At 56.6% G+C, this 26021-nt stretch overlaps 3 protein-coding genes across 4 annotated transcripts in view; all 3 read left to right on the top strand.

Annotated features, from left to right (window-relative positions):
• FAM102A (family with sequence similarity 102 member A) overlaps positions 1–9154 on the top strand; it is a 40191-nt gene extending 31037 nt beyond the window's left edge. Inside the window, exons 5-11 of the mRNA XM_017549041.2 lie at positions 1687–1733; positions 1876–2030; positions 3959–4063; positions 4150–4345; positions 4848–4969; positions 5062–5131; positions 6529–9154. Of these exons, the coding sequence (XP_017404530.1) occupies positions 1687–1733; positions 1876–2030; positions 3959–4063; positions 4150–4345; positions 4848–4969; positions 5062–5131; positions 6529–6574 (741 nt within the window). The 3' untranslated portion in view covers positions 6575–9154. The remainder of the gene's footprint in view (positions 1–1686; positions 1734–1875; positions 2031–3958; positions 4064–4149; positions 4346–4847; positions 4970–5061; positions 5132–6528) is intronic.
• Positions 9155–11215: 2061 nt separating this feature from the next.
• Positions 11216–14774, top strand: DPM2 (dolichyl-phosphate mannosyltransferase subunit 2, regulatory). The gene is made up of 4 exons (XM_017549042.2): positions 11216–12014; positions 12315–12404; positions 13227–13329; positions 14074–14774. The coding sequence occupies exons 1-4, from the start codon at positions 12012–12014 to the stop codon at positions 14130–14132; spliced, it is 255 nt and encodes an 84-aa protein (XP_017404531.1). The 5' UTR covers positions 11216–12011; the 3' UTR covers positions 14133–14774.
• Positions 14775–19711: 4937 nt separating this feature from the next.
• The window catches only part of PIP5KL1 (phosphatidylinositol-4-phosphate 5-kinase like 1), a 9168-nt gene continuing 2858 nt past the window's right edge, over positions 19712–26021 (top strand). The window contains exons 1-9 of one of the 2 annotated variants that reach the window (XM_037745894.1): positions 19712–19812; positions 20641–20841; positions 22017–22067; positions 22286–22440; positions 22733–22857; positions 23175–23209; positions 23298–23353; positions 25023–25135; positions 25414–25567. In XM_037745894.1, coding sequence (XP_037601822.1) covers positions 19783–19812; positions 20641–20841; positions 22017–22067; positions 22286–22440; positions 22733–22857; positions 23175–23209; positions 23298–23353; positions 25023–25135; positions 25414–25567 — 920 coding nt within the window. In that variant the 5' untranslated portion in view covers positions 19712–19782. The remainder of the gene's footprint in view (positions 19813–20640; positions 20842–22016; positions 22068–22285; positions 22441–22732; positions 22858–23174; positions 23210–23297; positions 23354–25022; positions 25136–25413; positions 25568–26021) is intronic. The other variant, XM_037745895.1, reaches the window with a different exon arrangement.

Below are 26021 nucleotides of genomic sequence, written 5' to 3' on the forward strand. Positions count from 1 at the left end.
CTCTTCCACCCCGACGAAGGGGTGGGGACAAACCGGGCTGCTCATCAGAACCCTGTGGAGGGTTGTTAAAGATGCAGGCCTTACCTGACCTGGTAGACATCGGGAAGATGCAGGCCCTGGAATCAGATCTATGATCAGAGGGAGGCCTGGCTCAGCTGCTGGCCTCAGTTTCCCCAAGGAAAAGGTCAGGGAGGGGCCCTGACAGTCTGTTTAAAGGTTTGGCAAGCATTTGCAATGGGTCCACGTCATGCTGACTGCATGCCTTGTTTTCTCTCGTGGTCCCCTGACAGCAGCCCCACGGGGTGTGGTATCTTTGGTTAGTCCCAGCTTCAAATGGGAGGGAGTTGAGGCACAGACGTTAAGTCATTTGCCTGGAATCACAGACAACTGGCACCTGACCCCCAGCTAGTTGACTCCTTGGCCCAGCTCCTAACCCTGCCTCAAGTGACATGCGTTAGCCTGGCCCCCAGTGGATTATCAGTGAAAACGGTGGCTGCTGAGGGCCCCAGGGCAGGCATGGGCAGGTTTCCAATGGCCAGGGCAGCCCCACCCCCCAGGCAGATGCCTTGTTGGCCTCTTGGGAATAGCAATGTCCAGGTGTCCACCGCCAGCACACCTCTCTTCCTCTGTTTCCATACCCTTCCACCTGGCTGGCAAAACAGGCTGTTGTAACACCCCCTCTGCAAGAGGACCCAGGGAGACCCTATTGTATCTGGAGCAGAGCTGGGCAGGAGGTGGTGGGCAGGAGGTGGTGAGCAGGGGCTCTGGGGCCTCCTAAACCCTTTGCAGAGGGAACTGGAGATGCCAGAAAGGGTCTAGACTGATTGTCGTGGGAGTCGGAGCTTTTCAGCCTCAGTCAGGCTGAAAAGCACAGGCACAGTAGCCCTGCGCACCTCATGCCGGATCAAGGGAGTCTGGGTGCCAGGTAGCCTTGGGTTTAAGGGCAACTCCCCCACATCCTGTCTGCAGGATCTTAGGAGTCACTTCCCCTTTCCAAGTCTTGGTTCCCCTCATCAACAGCCTGGGGCGGTCACCTCCTGTCTAGGCTGCTTTCATGGCCGAGTAGAGAAGCTGTAGAAAGTCTCAACCCAGTGCTCACCTTTTCATTAGTGGTGGCCCCAGGATCTGAGCCCCTCTTTCCCACCCACTCACCTTCTGCCTGTCACTCCATCTCAGCCTAGATTTTAGGGTCCAAATCTTGCCACATTTGGGCTGTTGCCGACATCTTTGCCCAAGTGAATAAGTTTGCGATGGCTTCATGCTTTATTCATCAGACTTTCACCAAACCCTGCCCACCACCTGCCGTGCCAGACCCCCTTCCTTCTCCTGCCTGCTGGGTTGAGCTCTGTGCCCCTTACACAGGGTGAGGGGTGAGTGTGTGGCTCTGTCCTGGAGAAGCTCACTGTCCACTAACTCTGCCAGTTGCAGGGCTGAGCCCAGGCCTCACCTTGCACCGCCCTCCCCTCTGCTCCGCCAGTCAGGCCTTGGTACCATCTCTGTCCTCCACACAGGAGACTGGGCTCAGAGAAGTTAGGTGGCTTTGCCAGAGCCTCCCAGCCAGGAGAGGGCAGAGAGACAGGATTGGAGCCCAAGCCCTTCTGAGGCAGAGTTGAAAGGCTGCAGGGGCCCTGCACCTGGGCAGGCCGTGGGTGGCCAGAGCATGGCTGATTGCTCCTCTTGCCACAGGTCACCATTGGTATGTTCCTGCTCTCTGGAGACCCCTGCTTCAAGACGTGAGTGCTGGCACAGGCCTGGGGAATGGATGGGAGCCCGGTCCTGGGCACTGGGGGTGGAGGAACAGGGACTCTTGGTGTCCTCTGTTTTCATCTGGTCCTGAAGTGGGGCACCCTAGTCATACCTGTTTGTCTTTCCAAGGCCGCCGTCCACTGCCAAGTCCATCTCCATCCCAGGCCAGGATTCCTCCCTGCAGCTGACATGTAAGGGCGGTGGGACCAGCAGCGGTGGCAGTAGCACCAACTCCCTGACAGGGTCCCGGCCCCACAAGGCCCGGCCTACCATCCTCAGCTCAGGTATGGTGCCTCATCTGCCTGCCCCTCCCTGCTATCGGCCCGAGGGACTTACCTCTAAGTCATGCCCAGGTCCCCAGGGAGATGCTGGCTGGCTGAAGGGAGGGTGATGGTGGGAGGGTGTTTGCGTGTTCCCACTGGGCTGATGGGATCTGAGCATCTCGTGCGTGCTGGCTGTGGTGCTGGGTCCTGCGATCACAGAAGTGCCCTGGACTGAGACTGATGTGGCATCCCTACCCTCATGGCCCTGCAGTCTAGCAGGAGAAACAGGCCTCAATCAAGCATGGCATGCATGTCTACCTGCAAACGGGATGAGAGCTGGGAGAGACAGGCCCAGAAGGCAGGATCCATCTGGGGCCAGGGAAGGCTTCCCTGAGGAGGCGATGTCTGGGCTGCATTTGGGGGATCGGGGCACAGTATACCTGGCAGAAGGACGGGCTGGGAGCTCTTGCTCTCCCATGTGCTCTATGACCTTGACTGGCCAGTTCGCCTCTTGCTGTCTCGGTGTTCTCTGGAAAATGGGATTGGTAATAGCAATTACATCCCAGGTTGCTTTGGGGATTAACTGCACATGTGGGCGCCTGCCTGGCACATGGTAAGCACTCAGTCTGTTTTTATCAAATTATCACTGGTACTAATGTTGTTATACAAAATGCGAAAGAGCCCCAACCCCCAGAGGAGGCAGTGTGGCAACTAGGAGGAGGGGGTGCTGCCGAGACAGGAGGCTCTGGACTGCCCCCAGGCAAGGCGTCACGTGGCAACCATGATTGTCTCACAGAATCACTTAGAACACAGGCCTTGTGTGGCCCCACAGATGCTTGGTGGGTGATTCTGCCCCTGCAGACTGGGAGTGGTGAGGGACTCTCTGACCTCAAGGGCCCTGCCGTCCTCCACTCCCTTTTCCCCGACCAACACAGCCAGCTGAGACCCAGAGCAGAAAGCTGGGACTTCCCCGCACTATTACCCTGTCCATCCCCAGGATGGGGGTCCCCAGAAGAGATGTGTCTGGGGACCAGGCCACCCCAGCAAAGGTGGTGCCTTTGTGTGAAGTAGAAGAGGCCTCTCTCCCAGGCAGGGTGGGACTTGAGTGCCCACTTGCCTTGAGCTGGGCTCCCCCATATGCAGAGGATCTGTTGGGGACTTGAAAAGCCACATGGTTATGGGTGGGCACAAAGGCCAGCCTGGGGTGCTGCCTGTGGCCTGGGTGTGCCCTTCTCTGAAGAGGGCATGGATGAGTCCTTCCTTCCTGTGTTAGGTGGGAGGGCAGGTGGGTGCTCGGGAGTCCTGGGTGGGTCCCACCTGCTTTCTTGTGCTTCCTGCTGGGGAGTGCCAGGAAAATCTGTTTTGAAGTTGGGCTTATGGGTGACTTGGGACAGGACTGTGGGCCTGTCCCTTTGGGCCAGCCTGTTTCCCCCACTCCCCCTTACCCTGTCCCCTCCACTCCAACTCCACTGACCCAGGCCCCTCCAGCCTCAGGGCCTCTGCTGATGCTGTTCTCTGAGCCTGGAAGGCCCTTGCCCTGAGGCCTTAGCTGGCTCCCTCCTGCGCTGTGTCCTGGAGGTCTGCCGTTAAGGCCGTCTCCTTGGAGAAGCCTTCCCTGTCCCCAGACTGGGCCAGACCCCCAGTAAGCACTGCTCCCTGCTCTGCACCTCTCACTGCAGCTGTGGGTAGTGGAGGCCGTTTTTGTTCCACGTTCTTCCTCCTCACTGGCCTATGGTGGGCACCCTACACAAGGAGGCCCTCTGTGGAATGAACGGACCTGGGTTCTGAGGGTGACCTGTGGCTCAGGCGGGTTGCTGCTCCTCTGAACCCATTTTTCAGTCTGTTAAGTGATGCCCCACCATGGGAGGCTCTGTGAGGGCATGGTGGTGAGGGTGAGCAGCACTGGGTGACCCCTGTCCCCTCATCCCCTGCCCCTTTCTGCCTTCCAGGGCTGTCGGAGGAACCTGAGCAGAACCTGTCCAGCCCTGAGGAGGTCTTCCACTCTGGCCACTCCCGCAACTCCAGCTACGCCAGCCAGCAGTCCAGGATCTCCAGTGAGTGGCTGCCTGGCCCTGCCCCTGCGGCCTCCTCCTTCCCCGGGATCCCCCATCACGATGCTCCCCCGCCGTGCCCCCCACAGGCTACAGCACAGAGCACTCGTGCTCCTCCAGCCTCTCGGACCTGACGCACCGCCGCAACACGTCCACCAGCAGCAGCGCCTCTGGGGGCCTCGGCATGACTGTGGAGGGCCCTGAGGGCAGTGAGCGGGAGCACCGGCCCCTGGAGAAGCCACCTCGGCCACCCCGGCCCCTGCATCTGTCTGACCGCTCATTCAGGTAAGCCTGCCTCTTGGTGCTCCCTGGAGAACAGACCCCTCCTGGTGGTGCCTTGAACCTCTGCTTCTTTACCTGTAACACAGGGACTGTAGGGTCCCCACCTCAGAGGGTTGGATGGTGACAATTCCACCAGCTGATAGCCATGAAGGGTGCAGCCGTCCCGGGCATACAGCAGGTTCTGTTCATGGCTGCTGTGGTTTTGCAGATTGGACAGCAGCATGGTCTGTGGGCCCGACAGCTGGACTGAGCCTTAGAGCCACTCCTGCGCTGTTAGAGCCGCTCCTTCTGCACTGTTACAGCCACTCCTTCTGCGCTGTTACAGCCGCTCCTTATGCGCTGGGTGGCTTTGGGGAGCTGACTTATCTGTTCAGTGCCTGGCATCCTCATCTATAAAAGCGGCTTGTGACGGCACCTGCACCCTATTGTGCATGCGAGGGTTCAGTGAAGTACAGCACAGAGCGCATGGGGACATTTTGAGTGACTTGTCCCCCACCCGACCCAGGCGGAAGAAGGACTCGGTGGAGAGCCACCCGACCTGGGTGGATGACACGCGGATCGACGCGGATGCCATCGTGGAGAAGATTGTGCAGAGCCAGGACTTCACGGATGGCAGCAACACCGAGGGTAAGCTGGGCCGGGCTGGTGGGGGTGAGGCTGCCTGCTCCAAGGGCTGGCCCTGCTCCACTCAGCCTCCATCCTCCCCCGTGTCCCCACAGACAGCAACCTCCGGCTGTTCGTGAGCCGCGATGGCTCCGCCACGCTGAGCGGCATCCAGCTTGCCAACAGGTAGGGGCAGGCTCAGAGAAGGGTCGCCGGGGCAGCTGGGGCTTGGGGGTGAGAGCAGAGTCCCCATAATTCACTCACCTGGCTTTGAATGCCAAGTCTTGTCATCACAGTGTGACCCTGGGCCTGTCGTGTCTCTGAACCTCTCTTTTTCCATCTGTCAGGCAGTGTGGACACCACCACCTCACCTGGGAGCCTGGGACAGTGAGGGCAGCAGCAGGCCCAGTCATTTCCCACGGTTCACAGGGTCACCTTGGGCACTGCCTGTCTCAGGGCTCAGCACACGGCAGGGGCCTCACATGTGTTTATTTAGGACCCTCCCTTCCTCTTCCTCCCAGCTCCAGGGACTGGGGATGAATGGTGGTGGTGATCCCTCATGGATTTCCTAAACAAATCTTTCTCGTAGGGAAAAGGCACCGGGCCCTGAGCAAGGTGCCAAGGACACAGCTGGGTATGATGCAGGCTGTTGCCTACACGGCACCCACAGATGGGGGGGTAGATAGGACCAGACTTGCAGGAACTACGGTTTCCAGAGTGCCACGCCACAGGCATCCATTCAGAGCACGTTGACTGTGTGCCTGGCCCTCCATGTCCTTTTGGTTCACCGAATGAATGAATGAGTGAGCGAGCGAGTGAGCTTTCCACAAGCGCCAGCTGGGAAGGTGCCAGCCTAACATCCATATCCCCAGAGAGGAGGTGTGGCCAGGCCTCCGCGCAGGGTCTGCCCTCTCATGCTGCTCTGCTGACTCCTGCTGGCCACAGCCTGGAATGGCAACCGTCTCCTCCCAGTATCCTCCTGGGCTGCTCTGGGTTGGGGGTGGGGGTGCAGTGAGCAAGAAGGAAACCGAGGGGCTGGCTTCCTTAGGGGTTTGTAAACACCCCTCCCTGGACCCCTCTGAAAATGAGGAAACAGCTCAGGGAGAGTAGAAACCAGTCTGGTCGGGAGCAAGATCACAGCAGAGCTACTTGCTGAGGCCCGAGAGTCCCCAGCTCCACGGCTGGGCCTGGGCTCGGCAGGGAAAGGAACTGATCAGGTTTCCTGACCCCACCGCCCTCTTGGCCACCCTCATGTCCCTCTCAGCTTCAGTTTCTTCACCTGTTAAGTGGGGCAGGGTGCAGTCACTCCCTGCCAAGGTGACCATGAGGATGGGGTGGCACAGCCAGGCGTGCCCAGAAGGGCTCTGCAGGCCCCACAGACTCTGATGCTTACTATCTGTGTCACCTTGGGCTACCATCGCTGGGCCTCGGTCTTAGCCCCTTTGCCCTAAGGGTTCCAAGCAGCTGGTTCTCCTGCAGGTTAACAGCACCTGCTTGTGAAGCATCTCCAAAGGCCGGGTCCATTGGAGCGCTCAGGAAATGGGGCATTGAGGGGGACATGCTGACCTGTCTCTCACCTGCAGGGTTTCTTCTGGGGTCTATGAGCCAGTTGTGATTGAAAGCCATTGAGGAGGAGGTGTCCGGGCTGTTTTCTCTGGAGTCCAGGCCCGCATCATTCCATGAGGAACGTTCCCCTTTGGATCACCTTTGCGCCACATCTCGTCCATGCCTCCTCCACGCACTCCAGTCCACACTGTCCCCCTAGCATCATTCCATTACCCTCCCATCCACGGTGGGACCCTCCTGGCCAGCCAAGGTCCAGGCACCACTGTGAATATTCTCTGAACCACTAGAGGGCAGGCCAGGTGGGCCCGTGTAGCCCGGGGGCCAGACAGCTGGCCAGGACTGCCTCTGCTAGAGACCTGTCCCTCTGGCTGAGGACATGCAGCGGCTCCTAAATGCAGGGATGCCTATGGCTGAGGGGCCTGTCTACCTGTGTCCCCACTCTAGGAGCACTGGCTTTGGTCATGTCTCGGTGGCAGGCCCTTGCTCCATTGTTCCCTTGCCCTGGTGGTTGTGGGGGGGGGCGCAGACCGCCTCCAGAATCCTGCCACCTGTGACCGTCTGACTGCTTAGTGCTTCAGCTGTCCCTTCCTTGTGTCCTGGGGGACCTGCTGGCAGCCTCTTCCTGGGAGCTATGACCTCAGACCCCACCCACACTCCAGATGGAGACCCCTGCCTCCCCGGTAAATGCCCCCCGCTGCATTGCAGCCTGCACTTTGCACATGCTCACTGCCCCCACCCAAGCACAGCCCCGCTGACCCCTCACCTTCCCTTCCCTGGGCCCCTTCCCAAGGACTCCTGGTCACTGCCTGCTGTGCAGTCAGTGGCCCAGGGCCCAGCAGCCCGGCGGGAACGGGTGCTGCCTCTCCTCCCTCCAGTCAGCTCCAGCACAGGTCTGAGACCCGTGCTGAGAAAGGTCTGAGCACCGACGGTGCCCTCTGCCCAAGGCTGGGTCCTGAGCAGCTGGTTCTCCTGCAGGAAGAAGGTTGGAGCAAACAAAGTCCTCTGCCCCCAGGGTCAGCTGCCCAGACTGGGGCGGATGCCAGAGAGGCAGGTGGACCGTGGCTGGACTGGTCTGGAGCTGGTTTCCTTGCCAGAAAAGCCTCAGCCTTCCTCTGGAAGCGTTCCCTATCTGGGCAAGGGGGAAGGGCTCCTTTAAGGGGTGTGCTTTCCCAGCAGGGAGCAGTCTGGCCCTGCCCCCAACTAAAGCCTCTGCTCTCAGCACTTTCCCCCCAGTCCTTGTAACTTGCTTGAAGGTGGGTTCTGGCTGCCAGCCAGTCCCTGGACAAACTCCCTGCCCCTTTTAAATTTCACTCATTTTGTATAAACCCAGCAGGCTGGTGTTTACTCTGCCCTGTAGCTTTTTTCATTTTTCTTTCCTCCTCTCTTTTCTTGTTGAGTTCACAGTTCAATATTGCCTCCTCCCCCAGGTGAGGGGAGTGCTGCTTTTCTCTGCCCCACCTGCCGGCTGGTTCCAGCAGCGCTGGGGTCCGGGATAGGGCTTCTCTCTCTGGGAGGGGTACAGGTGCCCTCCCCAGGCTGGGAGGTTCCTTCCCTAGTTCCCCATCTGCCCCTGCTGGTGAGAGTTGGGCTTCTTGGTCTTTGAACTCCCCGGCATTGGGACCAGAGCATTTTTAGCATTTGTTGTTGTTTTACTCACCTAACTCTTAGAAAATGAATGTTAGAAGGTGCCTGCCAAGGCGGGACAGTGTTTGCTCGGGCTGGAGAAGGCTCTGCTCAGCCCCGAGGGTCCCCTCCTGCCCCACAGATACTGGCACTTTAAAAGGAAGCTGACTGCACTGTGTCCAGACGAATTGGCCCCAGACGATGGGGGAGTTCTGTCCTGCCCTTCTGTGTCTGTGACCTCACCCAGCCTAGGATGGAGGTGCATTCAGGGTAGATTTGCATCTCATTCAAAGCTCTGGGGCTTTGGGCAGAAAACAGCTGTCTTTGGCAATGTTGGGGAAACTCCTCCAGACCAGGAACCCCAGAAGGAGACAGAGCCTGCCACATCCTCTCATGCCAGGCCCTGGGCCAGGGTGATTGGACTGAGAATTCAGTCACAACCAAATTGATGCTGGCTGGAGCCAGAGCCCAGAAGGTGTGGCCTTGTTGCCCCCATGTGGGAGCCCTGTCTTCAGCCTTCGCGTCCCCTTGAGCTCAGTGAATACCCACCAGGTGCCCACAGCTCCTGGACTTCAAATTCTATATATTAAGAGAGATGCAGAGTATATCAGAGATATTTTTGGAAAGGAATTGGTCTATGCAATGTCAGTTTGGAATCTTCAAAGTTTAACGTTTTTATTAGCAGATTTAAAGAAAATAAAGGTCTACAATATCTTTAGGGTTTTTTTTTTTTTTTTTTCCTGTTTACCTCACAAACTGACCACATGGCATGTCTGCCAGGATGGAGGTGTCCATGTTTTCCTCTGTCTTTAGGGAGGTAATCAAGGAGATGGAGGGAGGGGTCTTTCTTTTCTTTAATTCCCCTCCTTTCTAACAGAATGTTGCCACCACTCCTTCAGTGGCTGTGTTTGTTTCTCTGTCCCAGCTTCTGTTGTAGAAAATAACATTGTTAGGGGAAATCGGCCTAGTGTCAGTGTCTTGGTTTGGGGGAAAAAATTAAATGTTTCGGCTTTTGTTTCTTTTGCTGTTTTGTTTTTACCTTGTTTTTACCTTATCATGTTGACTTTAGGATCAAAGACAACATCAGAAGGAAGTCAAATATGTATAGTGACATTCCAGGGTGGGGAAGCTGTAGGGGCCCAGGGTTCTCCTTGGCTACGGTCACAATCGTGTCACCACCTTCATCGCTCCAGATTCCTGGGGAGGAAACTGAGAAGACCATTACCTCCCAGGCTCCTACCATGTGAAAGCCCTGTCCTCAGGGCCAAGTTCTAACCACTGCCCTTTGGACCTTCCCTGCAATCAAGTGGCCTCTAAGGAGCATGCCTGAGGACAAATAACTGTGACTCAGTTTCCTTACCTGCAAATGGGGTTATCATATAACACAGGTGTGCAGCCTGACCTGTAGGAGGTACGAGTGTGTTCCCAAACAAAAGCCCAGGCTGCTGTCCTTTACGGGCTTGGCTTGCCCTGGGCCCCTCACCCGTGTCTGTCACAGGTTGCTCTGGGACAGGCAAGTCACTCTAGGTCTTTAACAAGCTTGGAGGTGGCAGGAAGTTTTGGCCAGGAGGTGGCCAATGGTTTTGGCCAGGCCAGAAGCAACCAGGGCTCCAGCTCTACACCAGGATAGCATTCACACCACTCCTCAGTGCTGACCCTCACTCTTGGCCCCTTTAAACCCTTCCTCTGTTCTGTGCACAACCAGGGAGGTGGGTAAAAGTGGGCTCCTAGCTGAGCTGAGTCTCCTGAGAGAGAAGGGAAAACCCAACATGGGGAAAACCCCTCCCTACTCAAAATACAAAAATAAGCTAGGCGTGGTGGTGAGTGCCTGTAATCCCAGCTACTCAGGAGGCTAAGGCAGGAGAATCGCTGGAACCCAGGAGGTAGAGGTTGCAGTGAGCCAAGACTGCGCCATTGCACTCCACCCTGGGCAACAAAGCAAGACTCCCAGCTCAAAAAAAGAAAAAAGCAGTTGCTCTTGTCAGCTTTACTCCATAGTCAGAGATGGGCTTCCAACAAACCAAGGAGATAAATGCCAGAGAGAGCAAACCATGCCAGGCTCACAGCACATCTCTCCCCGAACCCCCCAGGTGGGGACAGCAGGCCAAGGGCCTCCACATAACTCCTCAGGGAGGCCTGGAGTCCCCAGATGCTGTACTCTGTAGCACTCCAGGATCCAAACAATCACTGAATCTTAAAGCTGGCTGATTCGTTCAAAGCTCTTACTTTGGGCTGAGCGCGGTGGCTCACGCCTGTAATCCCAGCACATTGGGAGGCTGAGTCGGGCAGATCACCTGAGGTCAGGAGTTTGAGACCAACCTGGCCAACATGGTGAAAAACCATCTCTACTAAAAATACAAAAATTAGCTGGGTGTGATGGTGCACCCCTGTAGTCCCAGCTACTTAGGAGGCTGAGGCAGGAGAATCACTTGAACCCAGGAGACGGAGGTTGCAGTGAGACGAGATCATGCCCCTGCACTCCAGCTTGGGTGACAGAGTGAGACTCCATCTCAGGAAAAAAAAAAAGCTCTTTGTGCCAAGCCTTCTGCCAGGGATACAGGAGCAACCACAGACCCTACCCTCAGGTAGCTGATAGGGCCAGATTAAAAAATGCATCAGTGAATTAAAAGGCACAGGGCGCTGGGCACGGTGGCTCATGCCTGTAATTCTAACACTTTGGGGGGCCGAGTTGGGAGGATCGTTTGAGTCCAGGAGTTCAACACCAGCCTGGGCAACATGGAATTTAAAAAAAGCCAGGCGCGATGGCTCATGCCTGTAATCCCAGCACTTTGGGAGGCCGAGATGGGCGGATCACGAGGTCAGGAGTTCGAGACCTCCCTGGCCAACATGGCAAAACCTCGTCTCTACTAAAAATACAAAATTTAGCTGGGCGTGGTGGTGGGCTCTTGTAATCCCAGCTACTCGGGAGGCCAAGGCAGGAGAATCACTTGAACCGGGGAGGCGGAGGTTGCAGTGAGCCGAGATTGTGCCATTGTACTCCAGCCTGGGTGACAAAAGCAAGACTTCATTTCAAAAATAAATAAATAAAAAGCCTTCACGGCTGGCTTCCCTGAGGGACGTGGCGTCACGGTGAGACCCGGAGGAGCAGCCGCCGCATGAGTGGCGAGGGACCGCGTTCCTGTCTCTGTAGCTGGAGAAGCCTGGAAGATGATCTGGCCCAACATCGCTTTCTTCTCAGAGGAAGGGCCCTCCAAGACCGGGGAGGGGCCGGTGGGCGGGTCCCGGTCCAAAACGTGTTTGGGCTGCTCCGAGAGGCACCCAGTGAAGGGAGGGAGGGGACGTCCGAAGGGTGGCCCAGGAAACCGGGCGATGGTGAGGGGGCGCCCCCTCTCCACCAATCCAGATCCTCCCCATCCATGCGGGCTCCGGACAGACCCTCCCCCACCCATCCCAGGCCGGAAAGTCGACATTGTCTGCACCTCTCCCACCCGTGTCGGTTTCACCACTGACTAGGATCTACCCCTCTGAACCTCGCTTTTCCCATCTGAAAAATGGAACTTCCGATCCCTCCCTCCCATCCCACTCTGGCTCCAGGACTCTGGGATGTTTAGAGATTAGCTTTTGGTGGGGCGGCTACAGGACTATGGCTATGAAGGCCGGGGAGTCTGGGTTCCCAACTCGGTCCCATTCCCTAGGGAGATTCGGGCAGCAACCCGCCTGGCAATGTCCTTAAGAACTACATTTCCCGAAATGCAAAGGGGAGAAGGCGGTTCCTGCTAGTCTCGGGCCACGTGGGGCCTGAAACCTGAGCCGGCCTGGGAACTACAACTCCCGGCGTGCTCCGCGGTCCAAAACCGGAAAGCGTCACCCGGAACCGGATGTGGCTTGCGGCTCTGGTGACTGAGTGCCGGGTGAAATGGTGAGATTGGGACCGAGTGCCGGAGATACGGCACTCGGTCTGGGGGGTGGGGTTCCGGGTCTGCTCAGGAGCTGGGACTTGGGCACTTGGAACGGGGATTGCTCTCCCGCCTACCCATTGTACGGACGACAACACCGAGGCCTGGCATTCTCTCAGCCTAGAAACTGATCCCTAGTCAGCCCTCTAACATCTGTTGAATGAATGGGAAGCTTAGACAATGATACGGCCGCGACGCCCGGCTTCCATTTGTGCGCGGAAATGGAGAGTCACTTTGTCAGCTGAGACCTCCCTTTTCTCCAGGCCACGGGGACAGACCAGGTGGTGGGACTCGGCCTCGTCGCCGTTAGCCTGATCATCTTCACCTACTACACCGCCTGGGTGATTCTCTTGGTATGTCATTCTCCCCGCCCGCTGCTCACCTTCCCCGAGCTCTGGCACCGCCAAAGCAGCTACAATACAGGCGCTAGGCACGGCGCTGGCATCACTGCCTGCCTCATCTCATGAAATCTCCAGAACAATTCTATGAGGAAGATGCCAATGGTGCCGCATTTTATAGATGAGATAGCTGAGGCTCGGGGAGAAAGATGTAGCTCAAGATTGCATCCTTAGCCGCTACACTTAAGCTGTTTCCAGCTTGCTTTGACTTCTGGAGGAGTTCTATTCCTTCTGGGTTATCCTGCTGACTCTTGGCCATGGCGAGCGCCAGTGATATTTGTGAAGGCCTTTAGGATATTTTTTTTTATTGTGGGAAAACTTGTTGGTCATTACTTAAGAAGTGCAGTGTGTTTGGAAGTGCAGAACGTGGTATCTTTTAAAGAAAAATACTAGTGAAAAATCCTGGAGGCCCAGGTTGGGAATCAATCGAGGATTCCTCATGTACCATTTGCTAGGCTGTGAGTGCCTTGGGGCACATCTCTTGTCCCCTGTTCTCTTGTCCCCACCACCAACCTGTGGCAGGCACCAAAGCAAGTGCCTGGTAAATACCAGTCAGAAATTAAGGAAGGATCAGTATTAACCATCACATTGCTCAAGAGAAAAAAAAATTAAGGAAGGAAAAAAACATAACACCCAAATCCTATAATCTTAAAGAAAAGCAAATCCAGTCCCAATGCTCTGAATGGGTCAGCCCCTTAGATGGAAGAGGTGGGATGTTTGGGCTTGGGGCCTGGGCAAGGCGAGCAAGGCTCACCAGAGCTCTGCCCTCGATGCCAGCCATTCATCGACAGCCAGCATGTCATCCACAAGTATTTCCTGCCCCGCGCCTATGCTGTCGCCATCCCGCTGGCCGCAGGCCTCCTGCTACTCCTGTTTGTGGGTAAGTCATCACCTCCTCCCCTTGACCCTGGGCAGGGTTTCGGGAGGACCCACCTCTGAAGGTGCTTCCACACTTTGGCACTGCTGGAAGCTCCTTGCCCTGCACTCACCCCTGGGGTTTTCTGGTTATCCTTCGAGGCTGCCAGTCAGTAGCCTCTGGGCTTCCTGGTGCCTCAGGCTTTTTGGACTCCAGTGACCCATCCCCCTCTTTTCTTCCCCCAACCCCATTATCACTCTGCTCACCTCAGTCACCCTCTCATTACCCTGACTTCTAATTCCTGCCCCTCTCTATCTCGTGGCTTCCTAGGGATGGGGACTGTGTCTCCATCATTACTGTGCATCTAGAATGGGCTGTGGTACTGAGGTTGTGCTCACAGTCATTTGGATGAGTCAGTCAGCAGCCAGGTGCCTGGATGATGGGTGAATGGATGGGTGGGTGGGTGAGGTGTAGGTAGGTGGACAGGTGGTTGATTGGGTGATCGACAGATGGGTGGATCTTGTTCCCCTTGGAATCTGAAACATTAAATGTAGCATCTTGCCTAAGGCAGGCACTCGGTTGGTGTTTGCTGAATGAATGTGAGTGGATGTATGGCTTGATGAATGATTGTGAAGATGAGCAGGTCCCCTGGAGGGTGGTTGGGTACGTGCACAGCCCTGCAAGTGGGTGGCTCTGCCGTGTCATGCCCTGACCTCCCAGCAGCCTGAGCCCAGACATTACATGGCCTTTCTGGTCTGTGTATTCCAGGACTGTTCATCACCTACGTGATGCTGAAGAGTAAGAGGGTGACCAAGAAGACTCAGTGAAGGTCCTGCGAGGATGAGGCTGCCAGCCCCTTCTCTGCCTCCCCTCCAGGGCAGGGACCGAGCAGGGGAGCCTGCAGAACCTTCCCAGGCACAGTGACGCCCCAAGCCTGGCTGTCCTGCAGAGTCCCCATGGCATGGAACTTAGCCCTGACTGACTGGAGCCCCCTCCCCTGCTCTCCCTTCCAGAAAATAGGAGGGAGGGACACCTGGAAGACTCTGGTCACCCCCTTCTTGCCCAGGGCCTGAAAGATGCTAGTCCTCCCGACCTCACTCTCAGACTCCCTGCCACCTTTTCCCCTGGGTTCTGCCATCATGCCGCATTTCCCCTCTTGTCACATGCTAACATTGAACTTAGCAGTTTCTAAGGTCGCATGTGTGACCTCTGACCTCTCCCCACAAGCCCTCTCCTCCACCAAGGCAACTTTCCTTAGCCTGACACAGCCCCACACCCCACAAGCCCTTCTGGACCTGGAAAGCCTGGTGAAGGACTGACAGACCCCAGGACCACACGTAGGGCTCAGGGCACATTATGGCAGCCACCCTGGGCCCACTGACCGACCACTCCTCATGGAGGCCCAGCCCCCCCAACCCCAGAGCTGGCCTGTTTGGGAGAGCTGACCAATAAATGCTGACTGATTGTGTGTTTGTCTCTGTGCTGTTTCCCGAGTGTCGGGGCTGAAGGGGGCTAGGAGCTGGCCCCTCCATCGGTCTTGGGTCAGGAGATCCTGTGCAATGGGGGTGCCTCAGGGCCTCCTTCCCTGAACCTGTGCGCTAGGGATAAAGCAGGCACTGGGACAGACATGCTTCCCACCCAGTGGAGATCACAGCTGGGTGTCAGTGGAGACCCTGGCACCCCTCTGCCATGCCTCCCCTGTGCCAGCTTGGTCAGGATGGATTCATTACTTTAGGGACCCTTGGGCCGCTCCCCTAAAAGCCCCACAGCCCAACTTAACATGGCCCTGAGCAGCAGAGGCTGCTCTGTGTTAGGCTGGCTGGACTGGCCCACCCCCCAGCCTTCCACCAGTCCTACCTCGCCTGGGCAGCTGGCTCCGCGGTTCTCCACGGCATCTAGTGTAAACCCCCATCCCTCAAACCCAGGACCCTCCCTCATCACAGAGAAAAAAGAGACCAACTGCAGACACCTGCCCAGTCCCCACCTGCTCCACGCTCTGTCCTCTAGTCCAGGCAGAGTTGCCCGCTTGGACTTTGGATCCTAACCCTCCATCCCTCAACTGCTGTAGTGGGAGCCTGAGGTCATGGATGGCCCCCCATCTTGAGAAAAACCTCTACATCTCCACAGGATCCTCCCATTGTTTCCTGGGCATGATCTGGGATCCCACTTACAGGTCCTCCAACCCGGTAGTTCCCACCAGGTAGCTCCCTCTGTCCATTTCACGAAGCCTCCCCAAAGGCAGTCCACACCTGCCGCCTGCATTTCCTTACCTCCTGCCACACTCAGCGTCTGTCCCCATCACTCCAGGCAGGGTCCAGCCACTGAGGCCACCAGTGGTGCCCGCTCTTTATTTTTTTTATTTTGAATTTTTTTTTTTTTTAGAGTTTCGCTCTTGTTGCTCAGGCTGGAGTGCAATGGCACAATCTTGGCTCACTGCAACCTGCAGCCTCCTGGGTTCCAGCAATTCTTCTACCTCAGCCTCTCGAGTAGCTGGGATTACAGGCATGAGCCACCATGCCTGGCTAATTTTGTATTTTTAGCAGAGATGGGGTTTCTCCATGTTGGTCAGGCTGGTCTTGAACTCCCCACCTCAGGTGATCCGCCCACCTTAGCCTCCCAAAGTGCTAGGATTACAGGCATGAGCCACAGCGCCTGGCTGATGTCCATGCTTCAAAATCCAAAGGATGTTTGCTTGACTCTCAGTCACATTTGGCCTTTGACATCTCCTGATCCACTGTCAGCCACTCTCTTGATATCTGTAATGACCATTCTTTTTGTTTGTTTGTGACAGAGTCTCAATCTGTCGCCCAGGTTAAGTGATCTTCCTGCCTCAGTCTACTGAGTAGCTGGGATTACAGGTGCCCAACACCATGCCCAGCTAACTTTTGTATTTTTAGTAGAGATGGGGTTTTGCCGTGGTGGCCAGGCTGGTCTCGAACTCCTGACCTCAAGTGATCTGCCCGCCTCAGCCTCCCAAAGAGCTGGGATTGCAGGCGTGAGCCACCACGCCTGGCTGTGATGACAGTTCTGCTACTTGATGTCTCACTCATGCTGTCTTCTGCCATGTGACGCTGGGCTCCTCAGGGGTGTGTCGCAGGCCTTCTCACCCTCACCAGGCTCACCTCTGGCCCGATGCGCTGCACGTGGCCCAGCTGCCCGCCCGACATCCTCATCGGATGCCATCGTGAGAACCTCAAATACATCCTCTCATGAGCTGAATTCTCAGACTTCTCCCAAACCTGGCTCTCCCCCTCATGCCCTGCCCCCTCTAGTGACTGATGTCCTGTGTCCCTTACCTGGCTTTCTTCCCTATCCCTCCACCAACGGGACCCCAAACTTTATCAATTCTCCCTCCACTTTTCTCCCGGCCTCCAGTCACCTTCCTGATGCAAAGCTACCATCTGGCCTAAGTCACCGACGGCTTCCTCACCACTTCTCCTGCCTGCTCTGGCCCCACCAGTCCAACTATGCATGACAACCAGTGCCCTTCAAAAACACACACCTTGACCAGGCATGATGGCTCATGCCTGTAATCCCAGCATGTGGGTAACCCCCAACATGGGCACCGAGGAAGGAGGGCTATGCAGACCCCAGGCACAATTAGTGCTTGAAGTATAACTTACTGTTTACTTATATCTACCTTATATATATAATCATACTTAGTCCCATATAATCTTATATCTAGCTTATATGTGTGTGTGTGTATATATATATATATATGTATACATACGTAGGTTACATATATATGTTATATATAATCTTTCTATATAATCATATAATGGATTGTAGTCGGAGCTGTACCAACACATTTAGTGCTGATTTATTTAATCTTTCTATATAATCACACAGTAGTTTGTAGTAGGAGGAATGCCTCGAGCAGTCACAGAACAGAAGCAAGTATATGGGAAAACAGCCAGGCCAGGACAAGAACCAATGACCCAGGCGGTAGCGCCACTGCCTGAAAGGACATACATATATGGCAGGTCAGGGCCTAGACAGCAGCACTCAGTACCCACTGCGTGGCCAGCTTGGAGCAAGAGTTATTCCTCCTGAAAAGGAGTGGCTGTACCTTGCACCCAGTTCTTGTGGAAGGTAGGCCTCAGGCCTGAGACCCCTGAACAACCGAGGGAGAAGAACCCCTCTGGTGTAATTGTGCCACAGCGGCTGTACACCCTGTCTTGCCACTGGGCTGGCTCAAATCATCCTCCTATAAATTATCTTAGAGAAGAGCACACTCTGTCAGCTTCCACTGCATTGGTTTACAGCATCCTTCTATAGGGAAGTCTCGGGCCCCCAGATAAGAAGTGTTGCACATGGCACTTGTTGCACACAGCTCACCCCCTTGCCTCGGTGACCTAATGGGGGTGGACCCCCCTTTTGTACACGACCCTGTAGTACTGCACATGGCACAGCCCCCTACTGCGCACAGCCCACCTCTCTAACTAGGTGACCTAAAGGGGTGGCCCCCTCGCTTGCTACTCATGTGATTATGTATGCCCTATCATTAAGTCTATAGATGAGCTTACTCATGACCCTTCCCCCTGCCTTGTACCTAATAAATACAGATGCTTCTGGACGTTCAGGGCCTCGCCTGTCTCCGCTCATAGGTGGTGCGGCCCCTGGAGCCCAGCTGCTCTTTTCCATTTCTTCTGTGTCCTGTCTCTTTATTTCTTGGATCCTGTGACTCAACACAGCAATAGGGGACACCCCACGACCCTGTGGGGCTGTGGCCCTACCCCAGCACTTTGGGAGGCCAAGGTGGGTGGATCACTTGAGGTCAGCAATTCAAGACCAGCCTGGCCAACATGGCGAAACCCTGTCTCTACTAAAAATACAAAACTTGGCCGGTTGCGGTGGTTCACGCCTGTAATCCGAGCACTTTGTGAGGCCGAGTTGGGCAGATCACGAGGTCAAAAGATCGAGACCATCCTGGCTAACATGGTGAAATCCCATCTGTACTAAAAATACAAAAATTAGCCGGGCGTGGTGGAAAGAGCCTCTGGTTCCAGCTACTCGGGAGGCTGAGGCGGAAGAATCGCCTGAATCCAGGAGGCAGAGGTTGCAGTAAGCCAAGATTGCACCACTGCACGACGGTCAGGAAGCCGTCGGTGACAGAGCAAGACTCCAACGCAAAAAAAAAAAAAAAGAAAAAAAAATTGCCGGATGTGGTGACGTGTACGTGTAATCCCAGCTACTCAGGAGGCTAAGGCATGAGAGTCGCTTGAACCCGGAGGCGGAGGTTGCAGTGAGCGGAGATTGTGCCATTGCACTCTAGCCTGGGCAACAGAGTGAGATTCCATCTCAAAACAAACAAAAAACTCTCACACCTTGGCGTCTCACACTCACACCCAGACCCACAATCCCTCTCTGGGTCCACATGAGGCCCTGCCTGCCAGCCTGCTTTCTCCTCTTCAGCCTCTCTGGACTTTCACTTTCTGAACTCGCCAAGGCCTTTTGCATGCCTTACTCACCTTGTCCCATAGATGCTCATCAAGCACCGGCTTGCACCAGGCACTGAGCCAGGAAGCAGGGGTGACATGGCCCCTGCATTCATGGCATCCCCACCCCAGGAGGAGATGTAATAAATAATGAACAAGACAGTCTCTGACAGTGTTAGGATGGTGAAGAAAATAAAGGTGATGTGGTCAGGAGTCAGGGAGGAGAGCGCTCTGTTGGAGTCTAGCAAGGTGATGAAGGAACAAGGCGAGTGGCAGTCTGGGGTCAAGAATTTCAAGCAGAGGGAATAGAAAATGCAAACGGAGAGTTTGGCAGTTAAGGAACAGGAGGGGCCCCTGCCGCTCGTGCCGCTCAGTGGTGAGTGTAGGGAGAGTGGTTTGAGATGGCCTGGGGCCAGAGTGAGGCGTTTGGATTTTATTCCACTGCCATGGGAGCCTCTGTAGGCTTTAAGCACGAGAGTGACGTCATCGGAATGATGCTTTTAAAGATCACGCAGGCAGCTGAGCCCCTCCCTCTCAATCACCACTAAATCCCCAGGGCCTAGCACTGCTGGCCCACAGTGAGTGTTCAGTATCTATGTGTTCAATGAATGGATGTCCCCGACTTTCCTGTGTGATCTAGAGGTAGTGACTTCTTTCTCTAGATCTCTGTTTTTTCACCCAAAAGACCGTCAATGGGAATTTCACGCCAGAGTGGGTGGGCGGCACAGAATTTAGGTTACTGGCCTCCCCAGGCGGCCCTGGCGACCAGAGTCCCCCCGCCCTGGGCGGAAAATGGGGGTGCTCCGTCCGCGGCACCCCAGCCAACGTCTGGCGGCCCCGCCCCAGCCGGGCCGAGGTCTCAAGGATGCTGCAGCCGCGGGGGCGGGACCCGCAGGCGATCGCCAGCGCCCCCTGCGCGGATTGGGTGCAGCTACGGTCGGCGCCACGTGATTGGTCGGCCGCGAGGCAGGGGCGGGGCCTGACTCCTGCTGCGGGGCAGCGGGGAACGTGGCCAGCCCGGGAAGCTGCTGCGGGGGCGATGGCCGCGCCGAGCCCGGGGCCCCTTGAGGTAGGTGCGGACCCCAGAGAGAACAGGAGAGGGAAGGGTTGGTGGGTAGGGGCCGGGCCTCTCCTTGGCGAGAGGCGCGGACACGCCCCCATCCAAGCCAGGGAGGGGCCCTGCAGCTGGTGGGGACACGCCCCACGTTGGGCGCCAGGTATGCAGAAGGGCGGCCTGGCGGGGATCCCTCAGCACTTCCTCAGTTTCTTATCGGGAAAATGGAGAGGATGCCAGAGCTCCTCCTTCAGGGGGCTGTTAGGAGGTCAAGCTCTCATCCAGTGCGGGGCACACGGTGGATGCCTACTCCCGGTGGGTCAGCGGCTATGACAAGGATAGTGCTGGCCCTCCGTGCTGGCCTGGAGGCACTCAGCATAGGCGAATGGAATAGATGTGACTGAATCTCCGGCATCACAGCTCCTACTATCAAGGTTCTCGTGCAAGGAGCTCAAACTCAACAGTAACAAGAGTTCATACCTGCCACGAAGGAGCTGTTCTAGTTTTCACGTTGCAGATGAAAAAATAAGCCACAGAAGGGTTAGGCGACTTACCTGAGGTCACAGGGCTGGTGAGAGATGTCAGTCTCAGGCCAGCTTTGACTGCAGAGCGCATACCCTACCTACTGATAATCATAATCATCCCTCTATTCAGGTGCTGACTGCATGCCAGGCACTATGCGGCCCCTCTGGGTGCCAGCATCATCCCTATTTTACAGCGGAGGAAACTGAGGCAGAAAGAGATGAGGGGAAGTCTCACAAGAAGTGGAAGTGGGACTTGAACCCTGATCTTTTTCCTCTGTGATGCTGCCACAGGCTGTTTGTGTCCTGTGCCTCCTCCCACCAGGTCCTGGCCCCCTCCCCTGAGGCTGGATGCAGAGCAGTGACCTCCAGCCGCCGGGGGCTTCTCTGGCGCCTCCGAGAAAAGCAGTCTCGCCTGGGCCTGTTTGAGATCAGCCCGGGGCATGAGCTGCATGGGATGACGTGCATGATGCAGGCAGGGCTGTGGGCTGCCACCCAGGTCTCCATGGACCACCCACCCACGGTGAGTGGCCCATCTGTCCCACGAATCTCCACACCAGCAATGGCAAGGCTTGGCTGATGCCCTGTCTGACTAAAACTGCAGGTGTGAGGATCAGAGAGGGATATCAAGGGGAGGAAGGCAGAGAGGGAGGAATATGCTCGTGTGGGAGCTGGAAAGTCTAGGGTGTGTTGGGGTGTGAGGAACCCCCTGACTCAGGTGGTTGCTGTGTGACTCAAGGTGAGTCTCTGCCTCTCTCTGGGCCTCGGTGTCCCCATTTATATTATGGGGGGAGATTGTACCCCTTGATTTCTGAGGCCTTTCCAGCCCTGCCAGGGTATATGGTTGGAAAGGGACCTACCCCCACCCTGCTGGTCTGGCCCATCCTCTCTGGAGCCCAGGCTGAGGCAGGGCTGGCTCAGCAGAAACGTGGCCCAACTGCAAGCTCAGCAGCTGGGCGGACCTGGGTGAGCATGTGTGGTGTTTGTGTGTGTGCATGTGTGTGCAGTGGGACCACATTCCACAGGCCACATCTGGGCACAGGGACCTGGAGGTCCAGGGAGAGTGTAGAAACTCGAAGGAGTTCTGTAAATTACAAACTGACCTCGTCACCTGCTGAAAAGCTTCCATGGCTCCCCAGTACTCAGCATGACCTCCAGATCCAGCTGCGTTCAGTCTCATTCACACTCCCTCACTGGCTTTACCCACTGGGGCCCTCCTTCCCTTGCTGGCAGCCACCAATGCTGTTGCTACTGCCGCAAGCATTCTGCTCTTCATCTCCACTACCCTTTAGATTTCAGCTTAGCGGTCACCACCCCCAGGAAGTCTTCTCTGATCTTGCCCCTCCCAGGTTGCATCAGGCAGGTCCCTTGGCTTCAGGGCCATCCCCTTGTACTGAATGGAATCTGGCCTGAGTCTGGGAACATGCCTAGCTTGAACTCATGGCCTGGTGCTGGGGACCCAGCGGTGGATGAGATACACTCAGGCCTTGCATGGATCATTCTTGCACCCTGGCAGCCCTGGGAGGGCAAGCAACGCGTTTGCCCTACTCAGGCACACCCAGAGACAACTCCAGTCCCAGTTTGCTGAAGGAATCAAACTGAAGGAGTGGGACAGGCCAGGTGCAGGACATCTGGAGATCCTGGGGCAGGCAGCAGGAGACTGAGGCTTGCTCTGAGCTCCTCTACCTCTCCCTGCAGGGGCCGCCCTCCCAGGACGATTTCTCCGAGGTCCTAACCCAGGTTCATGAGGTAGGAAGCCCTAGTCCTGTGTGGGAGGGGCGTGTGATGATCTTGCTCTCTCCTCTGCAGTTTTCTCATCTGTGCAGTGGGAGTGAAGGCTTGTCCCTGAGCCTTGAGCCTTGAGCCTTGCAGGAAGGGTGTGGCCACCCTGCCCCTCCTGACCCAGGACCACCTCACACACCTGGGCCCACGCAGACACTCCAGAGGCAGCTCTTCCTCCCCTGCAGGGCTTCGAGCTAGGCACGCTGGCCGGCCCCGCCTTTGCCTGGCTGCGCCGCTCTCTGGGCCTGGCGGAGGAGGACTATCAGGCTGCGCTGGGCCCCGGCGGCCCCTACCTGCAGTTTCTCAGCACATCCAAGAGCAAGGCCAGCTTCTTCCTGTCGTGAGCTTGCAGCAGGGGTGGGGTAGGGGTGGGAGTGGTGCCCCTGGCTGGGAGGGCAGAATTCCCAGTGGCAGCGAGGGCCCCGTGAAGAGAGAAACAGAGCGGCCTTAATCAGGGAGGGTCAGGGCCGGATGGAGGACAAATGACCGGGGAGAAAAGGAGAACGGGGGCCGGAGGAGAGGGGCTGTACAGAGACCCGGGAGCGAGATCCGCGGCCCAGGTCGGGGAAGGGGGCCGGGTGGGAGCCGCTCCAGCCAGGTCTGGGCAGTGACCTCTTTCTCCTGCCCCCCAGCCACGACCAGCGCTTCTTCCTGAAGACCCAGGGGCGCCGGGAGGTGCAGGTGCTGCTCGCCCACCTGCCCCGCTACGTGCAGCACCTGCAGCGACACCCGCACTCGCTGCTGGCGCGGTTGCTGGGTACGCAGCTGCGGGCGGGGCTCGGTGGGGGCGGGTCCCAGGTGGTAATGTACCTGGGGAGGCCGAGGTACGTGGGGGAGGCCCAAGTGGGTGAATTTGAGATTGGACAACGTGGGGGCGGGGTCATGCGTGGGGGCGGGGCACCACTGAGGCTGTGTTTAGAGGTGGGGTCGGGTCGGGATCCGAACCCCAGCCGTGGAAGGGTCCGGGTGCTGCGGATCTTGAGAAGGAGGTGTGGCCTGGCGCTGGGACTGGCGCCGGAAGAACCCCGGTGGTGGAGTTTGGAGACCCTCACCCGGCGTCCTCTCACCTTCCAGGAGTGCACAGTCTGCGGGTGGACCGGGGAAAGAAGGTGGGTGAGGCTGAGGTGAGGTGGCTGGGCAGAGCGGGCGGCTGGAGGGCGACAGCTGGCCTCCCTCACTCCCTGTCCCGGCCCCCAGACATACTTCATCATCATGCAGAGCGTCTTCTACCCCCCCGGCCGCATCTCTGAGAGGTGAGTGGCCTGGAGCAGGCTTGGGAGCCCCACCCCAGCCAGAACTCACCGCCTGAAGCACCCACACTCCCTAGCCAGACAGCAAAACTGAGGCCCAGGAAGGAGAAGGGCATTCCCAAGATCTGGGGGGTGGGAGACAATGAAGTCGATGCCCAGCGTCTCTGGAGCACTCAGCATGTGTTAGGCGCCGTGTTGGACCCTTCGCACCTTTTTAATTCCCAGGAGGACGCTGAGGGGCAGCTCTTATCCTCCTTCCTAGATGAGAAGCCGAGGAAGGAGAAGGCCACACAACTAACATGTGGGGAGCAGGGACTCAGATCCAGCCTCTGGCCACATGCACGTGGCCCCCTGTGCCCTCCAGCACTCACTTTGCCCACTGGTTCCCTGTGAGCGCTCCCCTGCCACTCCACCCCTTGCCATTGGCTACCCCCAGGCCTTCCTGGTAGGCCGCCTAGGGTTGGATCCCTGTGTTTGGGACATCCTGAGGGGTGACAAGGTGTCCAGAAGCAGGCACAGGCAGGGCTTAAGCCTAGGCTGGGCCTCCAGCAGCCTGAGTGTGAATACCTGCTCTGCTCTTATCTTTTTTTTTTTTTTTTTTTTTTGAGACAGAGTTTCGCTCTTATTACCCAGGCTGGAGTGCAATGGTGCGATCTCGGCTCACTGCAACCTCCGCCTCCCGGGTTCAGGCAATTCTCCTGCCTCAGCCTCCTGAGTAGCTGGGATTACAGGCACGCGCCACCATGCCCAGCTAATGTTTTGTATTTTTAGTAGAGACGGGGTTTCACCATGTTGACCAGGATGGTCTCGATCTCTTGACCTCGTGATCCACCCGCCTCGGCCTCCCAAAGTGCTGGGATTACAGGCTTGAGCCACCGCGCCTGGCCTCTGCTCTTATCTTTAACTCAGAAACAATAATAGACAAGTTCAGCTACAGGGCCAGGCATGGTAGGTTGTGTTTGTAATCACAGCACTTTGGGAGGCCAAGGGAGGAGGATTACGTGAGCCCAGGAGTTGGAGACCACCCTAGGCAATATAGTGAGACCCTGCCTCTATAAAAAATGAAAAAATTGGCCAGGAACAGTAGCTCATGCCTATAATCCCAACACTTTGGGAGGCCAAGGTAGGCAGATTACCTGAGGTCCTGAGTTCAAGACCAGCCTGACCAGCGTGGAGAAACCCTGTCTCTACTAAAAATACAAAATTAGCTGAGCACGGTGGCAGGCGCTTGTAATCCCAGTTACTCGGAGGGCTGAGGCAGGAGAATCGCTTGAACCCGGGAGGCTGAGGTTGCAGTGAGCCGAGATCACATCATTGCACACCAGCCTGGGCAACAAGAGTGAAACTCCATCTAAAAAAAAAAAAAATAGCCCTGGGTGTGGTGGCATGTGCCCGTAGTCCCAGCTACTTGGGAGGCTGAGGTGGGAGGATTGATTGTGCCCAGGAGGTCAAGGCCTCAGTGAGCCATGTTTGTGTCACTGTACTCTAGCCTGGGTGACAGAGCAAGGCCTTGTCTAAAAAAAGAAAGACAGAAACAAGAGAAGGGTTGTGCTGAGGTTTGGGGATGATTTATGTAATGAGTTCAGTGCACATGAGTAGTCACTGGAAGCTCTTGTGAGAGTCTCTGTGTGTCTCAAATCTATGTAAAGCTGAATTCTGTCCCCCCACTCAGGTATGACATCAAAGGCTGCGAGGTGAGCCGCTGGGTGGAACCTGCCCCTGAGGGCAGCCCCCTTGTCCTGGTGCTGAAGGACCTCAACTTTCAGGGCAAGACCATCAACCTGGGTGAGCCAAGGGGGTGGCCACTGCCTGCTCCTCCTTCATTCAGGGTGAAATTTAGAAGGGTGTCCCTGCTGCCCTCTGCCTGAGTCATTGAGACCAGATTCTGGAATCAGGCAGAGCAGAGTTCAAATTCAGGCTCCACAACTTCCTAGCTAGGTGACCAAGGCAGATGAGTTTCCTTATTTGTGAGATGGGGACAGACATGCCACCTCCTGTCACGGGGCAGAGTGTGTGAAGCACCATGGTGGTGCGCTCAGGTGGGGGCACTGATGCTCCGGCAGGGCCCCAGCGGAGCTGGTTCCTCCGCCAGATGGAACTGGACACCACTTTCCTCCGGGAGCTCAACGTGCTGGATTACAGCCTCCTGATGGCCTTCCAATGTCTCCATGAGGATGAGAGGGGCCTGGGCAGTAGCCTCATCTTCCGGACAGCCAGGTGAGCCCTCGCAGGGGCAACAGCGAGAATGAGGCGGTGAGAGAAAGAGAAAGACAGACACGGGGGTGTGGGAGTGCCTTCTCTCTGCCGGGAGCAGTGCAGGCAAAGGCCTGAAGGCTGGAAAGTGCAGAGTGTGTGTGTGTGTGTGTGTGTGTGCGCGTGTGTAGAGGGGAGGGCTGGAGAAACCTGGCCAGTAGAGGCAGGAGGGGCACAGGTGGGTGGCAGCAGGGGACAGAACAGATGAAGTCCAGTTGGACCAGAGCTTCGGTGACTATTTGAAGAATCTGCTCATTTTCCAGTGGGGCTGTGGAACCATTGAAGGTTTCAGAGCAGAGGAAAAGACCTATTTTTTTTTTTTAATTTTTGCTTTTTTTTTTTTTTTCTGAGATGGAGTCTCGCTCTGTTGCCCAGGCTGGAGTGCAATGGTGCCACCTCGGCTCACTGCAACCTCCGC

The sequence above is a fragment of the Cebus imitator genome, unplaced genomic scaffold (assembly GCF_001604975.1).
Source record: "Cebus imitator isolate Cc_AM_T3 unplaced genomic scaffold, Cebus_imitator-1.0 Scaffold216, whole genome shotgun sequence".
NCBI lineage: Eukaryota > Metazoa > Chordata > Mammalia > Primates > Cebidae > Cebus > Cebus imitator.

Excerpts from the sequence above, each read along its gene's own strand:
- DPM2 (XM_017549042.2), top strand. Across the intron at positions 12,405-13,226 it reads CCGCCTGGGTGATTCTCTTG|CCATTCATCGACAGCCAGCA; the intron begins GTATGTCATTCT and ends CCTCGATGCCAG. Across the intron at positions 13,330-14,073 it reads CCTGCTACTCCTGTTTGTGG|GACTGTTCATCACCTACGTG; the intron begins GTAAGTCATCAC and ends TGTGTATTCCAG.